Source organism: Uloborus diversus, chromosome 4, assembly GCF_026930045.1.
Source record: "Uloborus diversus isolate 005 chromosome 4, Udiv.v.3.1, whole genome shotgun sequence".
NCBI lineage: Eukaryota > Metazoa > Arthropoda > Arachnida > Araneae > Uloboridae > Uloborus > Uloborus diversus.
Window position 1 is genome coordinate 57,870,849 of NC_072734.1, and position 13,999 is coordinate 57,884,847.

Sequence of the window (13,999 nt, forward strand, 5' to 3'; positions counted from 1 at the left end):
TCTTTGGCAGTTGGGTTTAGAACTTGACGATGAAGTTCCAATTGGATGCAAACAAATGTGGTCCGAGTGGTGCGATGAAATAGAAACTCTGAAGAAATTCGAAATTTGCCGCGAATATTTTCCTTGCGAACTAAATCGTAATAAGAATAAAGAATTGCATATATTTGGTGATGCATCAATAAAAGCTTACGGTTCAGTAGCGTATTTAAGATCGGTTGAGGACTGTACTGTAGCATTTGTTATAGCAAAATCTAAAATTGCGCCGATTAAACAAAAACTCACACTACCAAAACTAGAATTGTTAGCTGCATTAACGACATCAAAACTCGCAAAGTATCTAAAAGATTTGTTTTCCATTCAAGAAGAAAACATTTACTTGTGGACTGATAGTCAGATCTTAATACATTGGATTCGAAGTGCCCCTGAGCGATGGAAATTATTTGTCAAGAATAGAGTATCCGAAATACAATCTTTAACAAAATTTAATGCATGGGGACATTGCAGTGGATCCGACAATCCGAGTGATATATTGTCACGTTGGTGTTCTGCTGAACATTTATTGTCATCAAAATTATGGAAATCCGGACCAGATTGGTTGTCCGAATCAAAAAACAATTGGCCCAAGAAAATGCAATTGACATCTGGGCTTTCTGATGTGGAGCTAGAAAAGAAAAAATGTGTTGCTGAAAATACAGTTCTACCTTCTGTTGCGGTGAATTCTGACAGTCTTCTGAATCTTGAAAAGTATAGTAAACTAAGTCGAGCTGTTAGGGTGACCGCATGGATACAAAGATTTATTTATAATGTAAGGTGTAAAGCTGACAAGAAAAAAGGTCCCTTAAGAGCTGAAGAACTTTTCGCTGCAGAGTTAAGTTTGATAAAGGAAATTCAACATGAGCATTTTAGTGACGAAATTACTTGTTTAAAACAAGAACATCAAATTAGTAGAAATTCTAAAATTCGTGAATTGAATCCATTCCTCAGTGAAGACGGGATATTGTTAGTAGAAGGCCGACTACAAAAATCGACTCTGAGTTTTTACGAAAAACATCCAATTATTATTCCATCAAAAACTCATTTTACTGAAATCTTGGTGCGAGATGCACATGAAAAAGTTTCCCATTCGGGAATTGCAGGTACTCTTGGGTACCTTCGGGAAAAATATTGGATAGTTAGAGGACGGCAGAATGTGAAACGTATTATAAGAAAATGTATCATCTGCCAGCGGTTTAATTCCAGACCAATGCAGCAAGACATAGCCCCTTTGCCATTTGCCAGAATCGAAAAATCAAATCCGTTCGATGTAATCGGCGTGGACTATGCTGGACCTCTGTTTGTTAAAAACGAAGATACGAAGTATTATATTCTTCTGATTACCTGTGCGGTGACTAGAGGTATTCATCTGGAATTAACTAAAAACTTACTACGGAATCTTTCTTGCAAGCTTTCCGTAGATTCGTGTCAAGAAAAGGATTATGCTCTGTTATCTATTCTGATAATGCAAGAACATTCAAGGCAGCTGATGCAGAACTTAAAAAGATGTGGCAAGTATTAAGTCATCCTGACGTAAAGAACTTTTATGCCGCAAAAGGTATACAGTGGAGATACATCGTAGAAAAAGGAGCATGGTGGGGTGGCTTCTATGAGAGACTTGTACGATCAGTCAAGACTATGCTAAGAAAAACACTTGGTTGCTCCTCACTGCATGCCGACGAGTTGGAAACTGTTTTGATTGAAATAGAATCGGTGATAAACCACAGACCTCTGACGTACATTGAGGATGATCAACATGAATACCAGGTATTATCACCTGCTCATTTTCTTTTAGGAAATAAACCATTAAATTTACCTCCAGTGAAATATACAGACTTTGTGCCTACTACTAATAGGAAAATTATGTGTAAAATTTATCAATATCGTGAAAGACTTTTAAATAGATTTTGGAAGTTGTTCTACAAAGACTATTTGTTGCAATTAAAATCGGTAAACGATGCGAAAAACCACAAAACTAAAACAGAACTAAACGTGAATGATATTGTTGTAATAAGAGAAGAACTTTTACCGCGTAACATGTGGAGATTAGGAAAGGTTGTTAAGACTTTTACTGGAAGAGATGGATTAATTCGCAGTTGCGAAATTAAAACGGAAAGAGGCATATGAAAAAGGCCAGTTCAGTTGCTAGTTAAGTTAGAATGTGAATGAGTTGTTACATGTATTCAAAATTGTAAATTATTGTGAACATTTGTTTTTAATTGTTGTATAAAGTTAAAAGTTTACTAATATTTGATATTCTTACTAGCAAGGTTTATGCTAAAAAAAATGTTTACTAATGTTGTTGTTTAAACTAAATTTTGAACTTTTTCTTAATTTCGTTAATTTGAATTGTTTGATAAATTCTGATAAAATTTTAAAAAAATTAAATGTAAAAATTTCTTCATTTAAAGTTATTTTTTGAAGGTATTTTGAGATATTTCTGAGAAGTTTGGTAAGTAATTCTTTAAAAAAAAAAACAATTGAAATTGTTTAAAAATAATATTTGAATTTGATTTTTGAGCATCTTGAAGCTCTAATATGAAAGTTATTGGGTTCTTGGTGTTCTGAACATTCTGTTCAGCCAGGCCCAGTGTGTTAGAATTATTTATGTAAATTAGATCTGCACACGTGAACTAGTTTATATACTGTAAATGCACCTAATGCGAATCTTGATCATTCATTGAATTTCTGAAATTTGCCAGTTATATAGATAAGTTGTAGTAGTGCATGAAGCTACGATAAATGTCGTGTCAACTAATAAAGAATTAACTTGAATGCATTTGTGAATTACTCAATAGTTATCATGAAACTTGACTACTTGAATTTAAATTATAACAAAAGGGTTGTTTCCGTCATGAAGATTTTTGCTAATCATTGTTTTTATTTTTGTATTCATTCTTCTAAAATCTTGTACTACGTTCACTTTTTAATGAGCATTATTTTTCACGTCACCTACTATCGGGAAAATTCATGAATCCAACATTTCCCATGTTTTTCAGGCAATCAGTCTTTTTTTGTAATTATTTACGCTTAAACAGTTGGATTGTATAAAATGATATCAGGATGTTTGAATATTGACTTCCGCATTTATTTAAATAGATTGAGCTAAAATTGGGAAAATGTTTTAAATTTTTGCACAATTTTTTTCCAAGAATTGTTCATGGAAAATTTTTGGAAATTCAGCCCTGCTTATACCTTGACCCCCAATTTTCAACCTCATTTTTCGTACTGAGTTTCTCAACTTATACACGAATATATACAGTACAACACAGAAGAACTGAAGAAAACCTAATTTTATTTTTAAAAAAAGAAGAAATGTTTAGAAAAATTTAAACATAATTTTTAAGTAATTCTAGAATAGGGAGAATAAATGTGAGAAAGAAAAATACAGACCGTAACATAAACTGCAAAATCTTTAGCTTCTTTAGATTCATCTGGGCCTTCAATAGGATTACTTGGCATTTCAATGGCATTCAATGGTACACAATAACCCTATTAAAAAATAGCTCTAATAAATTTTAAGCATAAGACGTGATTTGCTAATAAAAAAATACTTATTTCCTGTGTTTTTTTCTAACCAAAAGATAGTATAGTTGACAGAGCACAATAAGGAATTAAAAGTAATGAAAACTGATACAGTGAAACCTGCGAAGTTAACCACCCTTGTAAGTTGACCACCTGTCTAAGTTGACCGCTTTTTTCGGGCACGGAATTAGCTCGTATCATATAAATAAACCTCTGTAAGTTGACCACCTATTTAAGTTGGCAACTAAAGAAGTGCACCGCAGGTGGTCAACTTACACAGGTTTCATTGTACTGCTAAAGAATTACAAGTTACAATTAATAGAAATTAAGTTCAACTAGGTTGAACTTTCCATCGAAAAAACAACCATATCTGAAAATAGGACATGCTTTTCAGTCGGTGATAATATATCTTATAACGCAGCACTCGCCTCCTCCCCCCCCCCCTCTTTTTTTGAATTGAACAAATAGTCCTCGTATCTCTGCAACATATAGGTTCTCTAGCCTGATAAACACTAAAATTATGGCAGTCTTTGTATACCTAGAAATATGGCGAGGATCATTTTGATCCTTGGAAAAAAAAATCTGCATAGTTCCCTGCATACAATAGAGTCTCGAAAGTTCGAGGTGCCTACTTTACATTTTCGGTTACACGTTTTAGTTGCTAAAAAATTATTTTCATTGAAATCTGAAAAAAGAAATCTTTAGTTACTGTTAAACTTATTTAACTACAAACAGCAAATCATAAAAAAATGCATTGAAAGGTTGGTGTCAACAACACTCCATGTGGCATGAAATATTCATTGACTAAAAATATGGATCAAGAGATGCTTGGGAGATAATAACTTGATACGTAATATTAACATTGATTGCCACAAAGAACTTGTAAACATTCCTATTGGGATTCCCGATTGCAGACTAAAAAGAAGGTTCACAACGACATAGCACGGCTCGTACGTACTGAAATTTTAACTTTCTACAATTAACCAATTTTGTTTTATGCAAAACACCGACCATTTGTGCTGGTTATCTCTAAATTTTTAATTTTGCCACTTACATCCCTTTGCTTCTCACTGCTTCATGTGATGAAGTATTTAAAAAAGATTGAAAATGCCCATAGAATAACCAGAACTTTTCAGTTGCATTTAAAAAACTAGCGGCTAAATGTTCCCTTTTATGTACAAAACAACATTATGAATGCATAGTCACTCTTTTGTGGTGTCGAGGGAGGGGGGGGGGGAGGACACGGGGTGAGGAGGTTTTTTTATTTATTTTATTTATTTATTTATTTTTAAGCCAAAAAAAATAGTTTAATAAATTTAATTTTAAAAAAAATATACAACAAAAGAATTTAAAGCCTGTTTTTTTTTTGTTTCTGTTTTTGTTTTTCAAAATTGAATTTAAATTTAGACTATCATTGGACACATTGAGGGTTTAGACTGTTCGCAAAATTTTTTCGAAAACCTTTTAGAAATACAATTTTTGGCAACTTTAACGCATTAACTGCCACGGCAATTTTCAGAATTTTGGCCTAAAATGACAATTTGATTTAGTCACATTATACAAGAATGAGATAACTTGTAGTTGGTATCCTTGAAAAGAATGCAATTTATGAGTTATCTCGTAGTTGGCAGTCAAAGTGTTAATGAAATAGGGGAGGTTTGGGTGTTTTCTCAGAAAAAATCTCGACATTCAAGTACAAAAACAAAATTTTAGGCAATCTTTACAAAAGTTGAAGGGGAGGGAGGAAATGATGAAATGGGCTGTGTTCAGTAGTTCTCTCTAAAAAATGCTTTGACATTAAATTCTGAAACTCTTAAGTGTAGGTTGCTAATGAACCTAGCTGTAAAAGAGCAATTTTTTTCTTTGCTACAATGCCGAAATAGTATAGGAATTGCAATCATTTGACGCTTTTGAATGAAATGTGCTATATTTTAAATATAATTTATTTGTAATACATATTTTTAAAACGTTGGAAATAGCAGCACATCAAATCCAATGAGCAATCATATAATTTTCGATTTTCAGAAGCCATTTGAAAGCTCAGAAACCAAGAAGGGGGACTGGAGTTAGTTATATAGGTTGTTTGTTATAAATAATATAGAGGTTATTTGTTTATTACATAGGCTAAAGTCAGATGGTTTGGTAGTGAGACTAGCTAGTGATAGAACGTGTCCCCTAATCCAGATATTTGTAAAGGGGCTCGTAGCCAGCTTGGGTTTCCGAGGCAAAGTTTCAATCGGCCTATGCAATAACAGGGCAATGAAAAAATCTTAGTAATGGAATTATGGAATCTTAATAATAGAAATAAACTATTTCTCTCACCATTAAATCGCTTAATTTTTTTCAAGCACAAGGAACTCACCGTTTATTTCCTTCCAGTTCCTTGCAACCATCATACCACGGATTGTTTTAAAATTCAAAACGGTTCTTTTCCATCCTTAGAAATGTGCTACTGATGGAGAGGGCCTGATTAAGGTATTGGAATGTCCCAGGCCCAAGCAATTTTCTAGGGCCCTCAGTAGTCAAAATTTAAAAACACAAACATCCACAAGGAATCAGGAGAGCCAACTTCAGACGTTCACACACTCTCAAAATATTTTTTGGGATTCAGAGAATTCCACATTTTAAGTGAACATAAGAAATGGGAATAAATAAAGAAGAAAGTTCCAATTTTCTAACAGAATAGACTAGAACTTAAACCAGTTCAGTCACTTGAGGCCCTTAAAAATTGGGGAGTCTGGGCCATGGCTTAGTCGGCTAGCTTGATAATCAGGCCTTGCTGATAGAATGTAAACTAAAACTAAACTTTTTCTCTGTTTAAAGCTGGATTGGTTGTGTCCGCTTTATAATAAGTTTCCAACCACTGACAAAATGCACTTTTTTTTTATTCACATAACTTGCGCTGGACCCTAATAAGTTCCAGTCAACTATTCTTAATTTTAAATATAAGTTTCTTACATTAATTTATGTTTTATTTTAACAATTTAAGTTTCCTTACCTCTTAGATCCGTTTTACAATTGAATTGTATTTTTAAAAAAAGGGGAGGAAAATGACATGTTGAGTTATTTTTGAAAACACTCAGGTCTGGGCCAACACTTTTCTTCCCCCCCCCTCCCCTCCTGAACAAGCACCTGCTCTCATGTTATGCAAACACACATAGTAAATCAAACCAGGGGTCAGGCCAGACAGTACTTCAGTTTGTTTTGGTCCTCTCGAAATTGTGTGTTATATAAGCAGCCTCTTCAAATTTCTCTGTTGTAAAAAATATCAGCATTCTGTATCTTTCAGACTGTATCGTTCTGTATAAATCAGACCTTTCGTAAAATGTTGTGAGTAAATACGGCTCATATGTAACTTTTCAATTCAATAAAATGTCCTGAAATCTTTAAAACATTGTGCAAAAGCATTATTCCCTGTGAATGACTTTGAGGTTTTAGACAGAATTAAACAGTTAAACATTTTCTTTATCATACAATTTTTTTCCACCCGGAAAAAAAAAGATTTTATTTATTTATTTTTTTACAAAAAGAAAGAAAATTTACAAAATTGTTTCTTTTTTTCGCAGAATATAAACCTAAAAATAAAAACCTGGAATGACCATTGGCAAGCTTCACTGCAAAAAAGGTAGGAGAGTACGGGCAGAATGATATTTAGCATTATGTAGTACATTTTTAAAAGCACCCTTAATGGAAAAGTATATTGTATGCATTAAATAATATCGTGTGTTTAGTTCATTCTCAAGAGGATAATTATATTTTCAAAAATAAATTTTGCGACATGGCTCATCTCTTCTATGTACTTATCCAAACTAGTCAAATTTCGGAAAAGTAAAGAGAAAAAATTGTGGGAAGAGTTAAGTGAAGAATTCTACTGAGAAAAAATAAAGAGCAATCTGTTTAAAAAGTAAATCTGCAAATTTTTCATTTTTTTTGCAATGTTTGTCCTCTATTGTACTTTAGCTTTATTGTATAATCTTGCTTATTTGGTTTCTACTGAAAATAAAGCATGGGAAAGAAAGTCAAAATCCAACATTTCCCTATTGTTAGTAATCCAAAACATGTTCCTTCCAATATTTCAAAAACTCATTTCGGCAGATACTGCCCAAGGCAAAAATTAATGGGTATTTCTAAGACATTATATATAGACCCAGTGGCGGCGATTAGGGGTTATAAATGGGGGAAGACCAAAAAAAAAAAAAAGACAACTAAAAGCCATGGGACTTTTAGCGGCAGCAAAAAATGAAAAAGATATACACAATTTTGTTAGAGTTGGTTTTTAGAATATTGAAGCATATAAGTGGAAATTGATGCAGTTCTAACGATTTAACTAACAATTTTCTTAAGATTTTGATGAATTTTGTGTACAATAACTTTCCCCAATGAAACACTTAAACGTGAATTCGACATACATTTTTTACTCCGAAGTATTTTGAGACGTCACAAACACTTGGTAATAAATTAAATTAAACAAGTATGGCTTAAAAGATATTGCTTGTTCTAAATAATATTTGGTAAACAGATATACAAAGTAAAACAAAATTCTTATGTTCTTAAAATTTTGACATTTCTGCAATTTTTTTTAATTTTAATTTTTAGTTTTGGTTCTTAAATTGGGAAAAAAATTAAATAATTAACCATTAAAAGTGGGATGAGGGGAGTTGCTCCCTCCCCCAAATTGCTGCCAGTGTACTTTTCTCCGCACACACCCCACCACTTAGCTGTGAGCCTTAGGTTCCACCGTCCGTGGGGTCCGTGTAGCGGGCCCCTCGCACGGCTGGGTTCGATGGTCGATAATCATCTAGGCCACGGACAGTCTTGGTGCTTATTGCGCCGGGGAAGGTCCCCATGCTGGGCGTCAGCCCAGCTGGGAGTTTACCCCTTAATGTGTGAACCTTGCTCGCCATGAGATACGGGATATCTCCCCGTACTTCTTTGGCATGCCATGGCTCACTGCTGCCACTGTACTGACCTAGGGTTGGGTATTGGACTGTCCAAAACTGGTTTAAGACAGGACAGGGGTCATTCCATGTCAAGTGATCCAAAGTTTTTTCCCTCACCCTTTTGTATTTCTTTGAAATTTGGCTCATCGATTGTACCCTTTGAGGTAATCAAAAGTTCAAATTTTTAGATTTTTATCTCTATTATTTTTTTATTTATGACACTTTGATTTTTCGAAAAACCCGCTTTTTTTCATGGATGCTTGAACATAAAATGGACGATAACTTAGCACCAAATATAGACAGAAAGATTTGGTAAAAAGCATTTTAAAGTACATTAGTTGCTGTTTAATGGGATATGCAACATGATTGATTCCAAAAAAAATTTAATTTTTAAAAAATAAAATTTAAATTTTAAATTTATATATCTCAGAAAAGGTATAATGAATTTTTTTTAAAAAATTCTCAAAAATTTGTGTGTATTTTATCTTTATTTGTGCAAAGTTTCAAGTTGGGATCTCAATGAGATCATATTTTTATGAATTTTTAAATAAAATTTGACTTATGAAATAATGACATTTTTCAGATTCTAACCAGTTAAATATGGGGTTCTTTTACTGGGGATGGTCTAGTAAGTAGTAATTGATCATGACTATGCTTGAAATGAATTGACATGACTTTGTAGATTAGTACCCCCCCCCCCCCTCCACCACACAACCACTTTTTATCTTTTTTTTTTTTCAAAACTGTATTTAGAAAAAAAGCCGGCACGTAAGAGTTATAACCTTAATAAACTGGGACACACGCTGCTAAACATCAGTAGTGACTAAAGCTTATAAATGGGGGGGGGGTCATAAAAACTAAAAGTCAGAAAAACTGAAGAGAACCACTCATTTGCAGATTTTTTTCTTTCGGAAAGTGGGATGGTAGAGGGAGGGGGGGGGGGCAATCTGGAATGAAACATAACAACATGGAAGGTTATGCTCAAATTAGCAAAATTTTTTTGATCTATAACTGCTTTTAATGTATGTATAAATAGATCTCGCTGCATTGCTCTCGTTTACAAGTGAAATTAAAAGAAAACTAGCATTAAAGAAAAGAAAAAACAGCTGCACTCCAAATGTTATAGAAAGACAGTTTTATGCTGACAGACATATGACCGGATACTTAGATTTATTTTTAGTTTAGTGTAAAAAGAATGAAACAACACGGGGGGGGGGAAACACTCCTATTTTGCTGTGATCTTGGGGCAAACTATTTCTTTCCTCCATCCAAAATTGAAAGTTGGTGCAGGGGTAAGGAACGAAATGAATCATAACTTTCCTTATCAGATAGTGAAATAATCAAGTACACTTTGTGAAGTTCGGATTGAAAAAGAAACACTTGGTCTGAAAAAAAAAAGCATCAGATGAAGCGTGATACTAGTATAGTGTTAATCGTATGTGTGAGTGAATGTGGGGGGGGAGGGGGTAATGTACTTTATCTTGCTTTAAAGAAGAACATTTACTAGCTTTTAATATGTTTTCTATTGATTTTGTTTTATTTTATTCATTTATTTATTTTTTACATTTTGAAAATATTTTTGGAAAAAAATAATAGAAGTGGTGGCCCGGGGGGGGGGGGGGGTCTTTTTCTTACTTTAAAGAAGAACATTTACCAATTTTTAATAAGTTTACTATTCAATTTGGTTTTTTATTCATTTATTTATTTTTTACATTTTAAAAATAGTTTTGAAAAAAATAATAATAAAAGTGGTGGCACGGGGGGGGGGGGGGGGGGGGGCTTGCCAATTTAGAAATTCACGTCAGCTCATTTCAAGCATAGTTATTATCAATTACTACTTACTAGACCATCCCCAGTGAGAGAACCCCATTTTTAACTAGTTAGAATCTGAAAAATGTCATTATTTCATAGGTCAAATTTTATTTAAAAATTCATAAAAATATGATCCCATTGAGATCCCAACTTGAAACTTTGCACAAATGAAGATAAAATACAAAAAAATTTGTGAGAATTTTTTTTAAAAAATTCATTATACCTTTTTTGAGAAATTCAAATTTAAAATTTAAATTTCAATTTTTAAAAATTATAATTTTTTTGAAATTAGTCCTGTTGCATATCCCATTAAACAGCAACTAATGTACTTTAAAATGCTTTTTACCAAATCTTTCTATCTATATTTGGTGCTGAGTTATCGTTCATTTTATGTTCAAGCATCCATGAAAAAAAGCGGGTTTTTCGAAAAATCAAAGTGTCATAAATAAAAAAATAATAGAGATAAAAATCTAAAAATTTGGACTTTTGATTACCTCAAAGAGTACAATCGATGAGCCAAATTTCAAAGAAATACAAAAGGGTGAGGGAAAAAATTTCCCAAATTTTGGATCACTTGACATGGAATGACCCACAGGTGGTTTTTACCGTCCTTAAACTGTCTAAAAGTGTCCGAAACTGTCTTAAACTGTCCAAAAGTATGCTAAAGCTAAAAAAAGGGTGTAATCTAATCAATTCCTGTTTACTGCAATATTCGTAATATGCATGAATATAAATATTAATGAGGTTTAATTGTGTGTGTGTGTGATGAATATTTTTCTCCAAAACGTTCATTTAAAAATATCTTTAAAAAAAATTGCCAGTAACTTTAATACATTAAAAAAAAAAAAAAAAAAAAAAACTTCCTTGCGTAACAGTTGGCAGAGTTATGACAGGAACTTCACTACACTACCAACTAATTTCATTTCCATTTATAACTCAAAGGAGTGTTATTAAAGGTGCAATATTTAGGTACAAAAAAAAAATGCTTAATTTTTTTGAGTGTTTTGTGCAAATAAGTTTTACTTGATGTTTTGATGATTTTTTTTAAATCATAGATAAAAGAACGAGAAATTGATGAAAAAACACTTAATATTTTAAAGCTTGTGCCATTTTTTAATTTCATATTTTTAATGTAATACATTCAGTTACTATTAAAAATTTGTAATTTATTGCATTTAAGTCATTTACTGCACTACATTTTGAACACATTTTGTTGCCCACATGCATAAATGTTGAAAAATTTGGTTTCTGGTAGAAGAAAAAAAACCTCATGTATACAAACTGAAATTTTCAATGAAGAATTTTAATTTCTACATAACTTGTTAATTAAAATCAGCTGATTAAATAAATTACTATACATTTATGCTTGAATTTTCACATTGAATAAACATATTAAATAGTATGACATATTTTTTCAGTTTTTGATATTTTCTCACAAAATATAATTTCTTAAAAAGCAGTTTTGGACAGTTTTGGATGCAAGGGTTTTGAATAGGATGGTAAAAACCTTGCCAACCCTGCTTTCATTTGCACACATGCATAAACATTATCGAAATTCGGCTATTATTATCAAATAAATAAATAAAAATAAAGTGAAGCATACAAATTGAGATTTTAGTCAAGAATTCAATTTCTATGTAACTACACTGCTCAAAACAATTAGGGGAGCACATGGTTTTAACAAAATTACGCAAAGATGCATACTAATAAATAACATAAAATGTATGTACATATAAACATCCATAATTTTAAGCCTACCAGGAAACGGAAAAAGAAAATTTTATATGCCAATCAGTGTTCATGACGTCAAAAACCAGAAAAAGGAGATAAGAGCAGAAATCGAGATGTTGCAGAAACGTCCGTTTTATTGCCGTAACTGTGAAATTCGATTGCACAGTATTTTTTCTTGAGACAAGGTTACTTGAGAATGTCTTAACAGAGTGATTTACCGGAATCCATGACATGACATCTTATAGGCAGACTGGAATCCGCGCAAACATAACGTAGTGTCGCGGACGCTGTTTGAGTCTCCAGAAGTGTTGTTGCAAGGCTTTGGAATCAATTCCAAGAGACAGGAAATGTTAAACGTCGACCAGGGCAAGGTCGGTCACATGCCACTGAAGCAACTGATAACCAGTATATACTGTTAATAGCCCGTCGAAACAGAACAGAGAATGCTACGCAGCTGCAAAGACAGTTACTCTTGGCAACAGGACGAAGGATGTCCAGCCAAACAGTACGTAATCGGCTTCATGAGGGAGAGCTCTATGCACGTAGGCTAATGGTCCTCATTCCGTTGACCCCACGCCACCGTGCTGCCCGAAGATGATGGGATGTTGAACATCGAGATTGGGAGCAACATGATTGGAGCCAAGTGTTGTTTACAGATGAGTCCCAAATCAGCCTGGAGTGTGACATCCGACGCTTTCTGGTATGGAGGGACAGGGGCACTCGAAATAACCTCGCATTCATTCGTGAAAAGTCACAATACCATACTTGCCAACCTTTAGAAAAAAAAAAACAGGAGATTCTACCCGGGAAAAAGGGAGAAAAAAGAAAACAAAAAAGTTCGAGAAAAAAACTAAATAACATTTATTACTCATCCTTTTTACATATTATCATTTATTTACCATAGAAGTAGTAGCCGATTTGGCTTTTTTCAGAAATTTATCATCAAATGAATGCTTGAAGCAGTTTCCGGAAAAGTTGAACTTAGCCAAAAGTAAATTTTCCAGACTTTCATTTGACAACATTGATCGAAATTGAGTTCTATTCTTTTTGACTATGCTGAAAATTCTTTCACACTCTGCATTACTGTGAGGAATAGACAAAATATTTAATATTACATGAGCAAGTTCTTTAAACGGATACTCCCCTAAAGGATTTTTGATTTCACTAATTCGAACCCACTTGGTATCAATTCTTTCTTCTGTTTTAATATCCTCCGGGAGATCCTCAATTTGAAGATTTGTAAAAGCAGTCTGAAGAGCTTCGATGCTACAGCTGCTATTTTCACCCTTACAAAATATAGGGAATTTATCTATAAAATACTTAATACTAGAAAAATGAGAATTTTCAATATTATTAACATTACATACTTCAGCATGAATTAAATCCTCATTCCTAAGTGGGAATTTAAGCACCATATAATCACATACTTTTATATAAAATTCTCTAACTGAAGAAAAAAATTGCTTTTGTTCTTCACAAACCAACTTTTGAACAATATTATCTGTACTCTCACCAATATGTATATCAGCATCTTTAAGTTGATTACCAGGAGTGTGATAATCTATAATTAAAATATCAGCACTTTGTTTAATAACACTGACTTTAACAAATTTTGATACAATTTGCCTAAATAGTTCAATGAGCAGAACTCTTACTTTATAAATTTGAGGAGCTTGGGATTTAAATAACAAATTAAACTTATCAAAAATGGGATTAATATATAATATAAATAAACAATATGCCTTATTTACATCTGATGAAAGTACATAAAATATTCGTTCTTCGCGAGATAAAACAGATTTTTTTAAGTCAACAGCCTTAAATTTTTTGTTTGAACTGCTTGGAGCACAGTTGACACTAAGTGGTCGTTTAGAATTTTTATTCTTGACATTGGTTGCCACTGAAGATTTTTCCAACTCATTTTTTTTAGGAATTGTGTAAAATTCCAAGCTTGATGG

General features: G+C 32.9%; 1 protein-coding gene across 1 annotated transcript in view; it reads right to left on the reverse strand.

Moving 5' to 3' along the window:
- The window catches only part of LOC129221117 (39S ribosomal protein L9, mitochondrial-like), a 33,438-nt gene that overhangs the window by 4,235 nt on the left and 15,204 nt on the right, over positions 1-13,999 (reverse strand). The window contains exon 6 of the mRNA XM_054855563.1: positions 3,427-3,525. Within this exon, the coding sequence (XP_054711538.1) occupies positions 3,427-3,525 (99 nt within the window). The remainder of the gene's footprint in view (positions 1-3,426; positions 3,526-13,999) is intronic.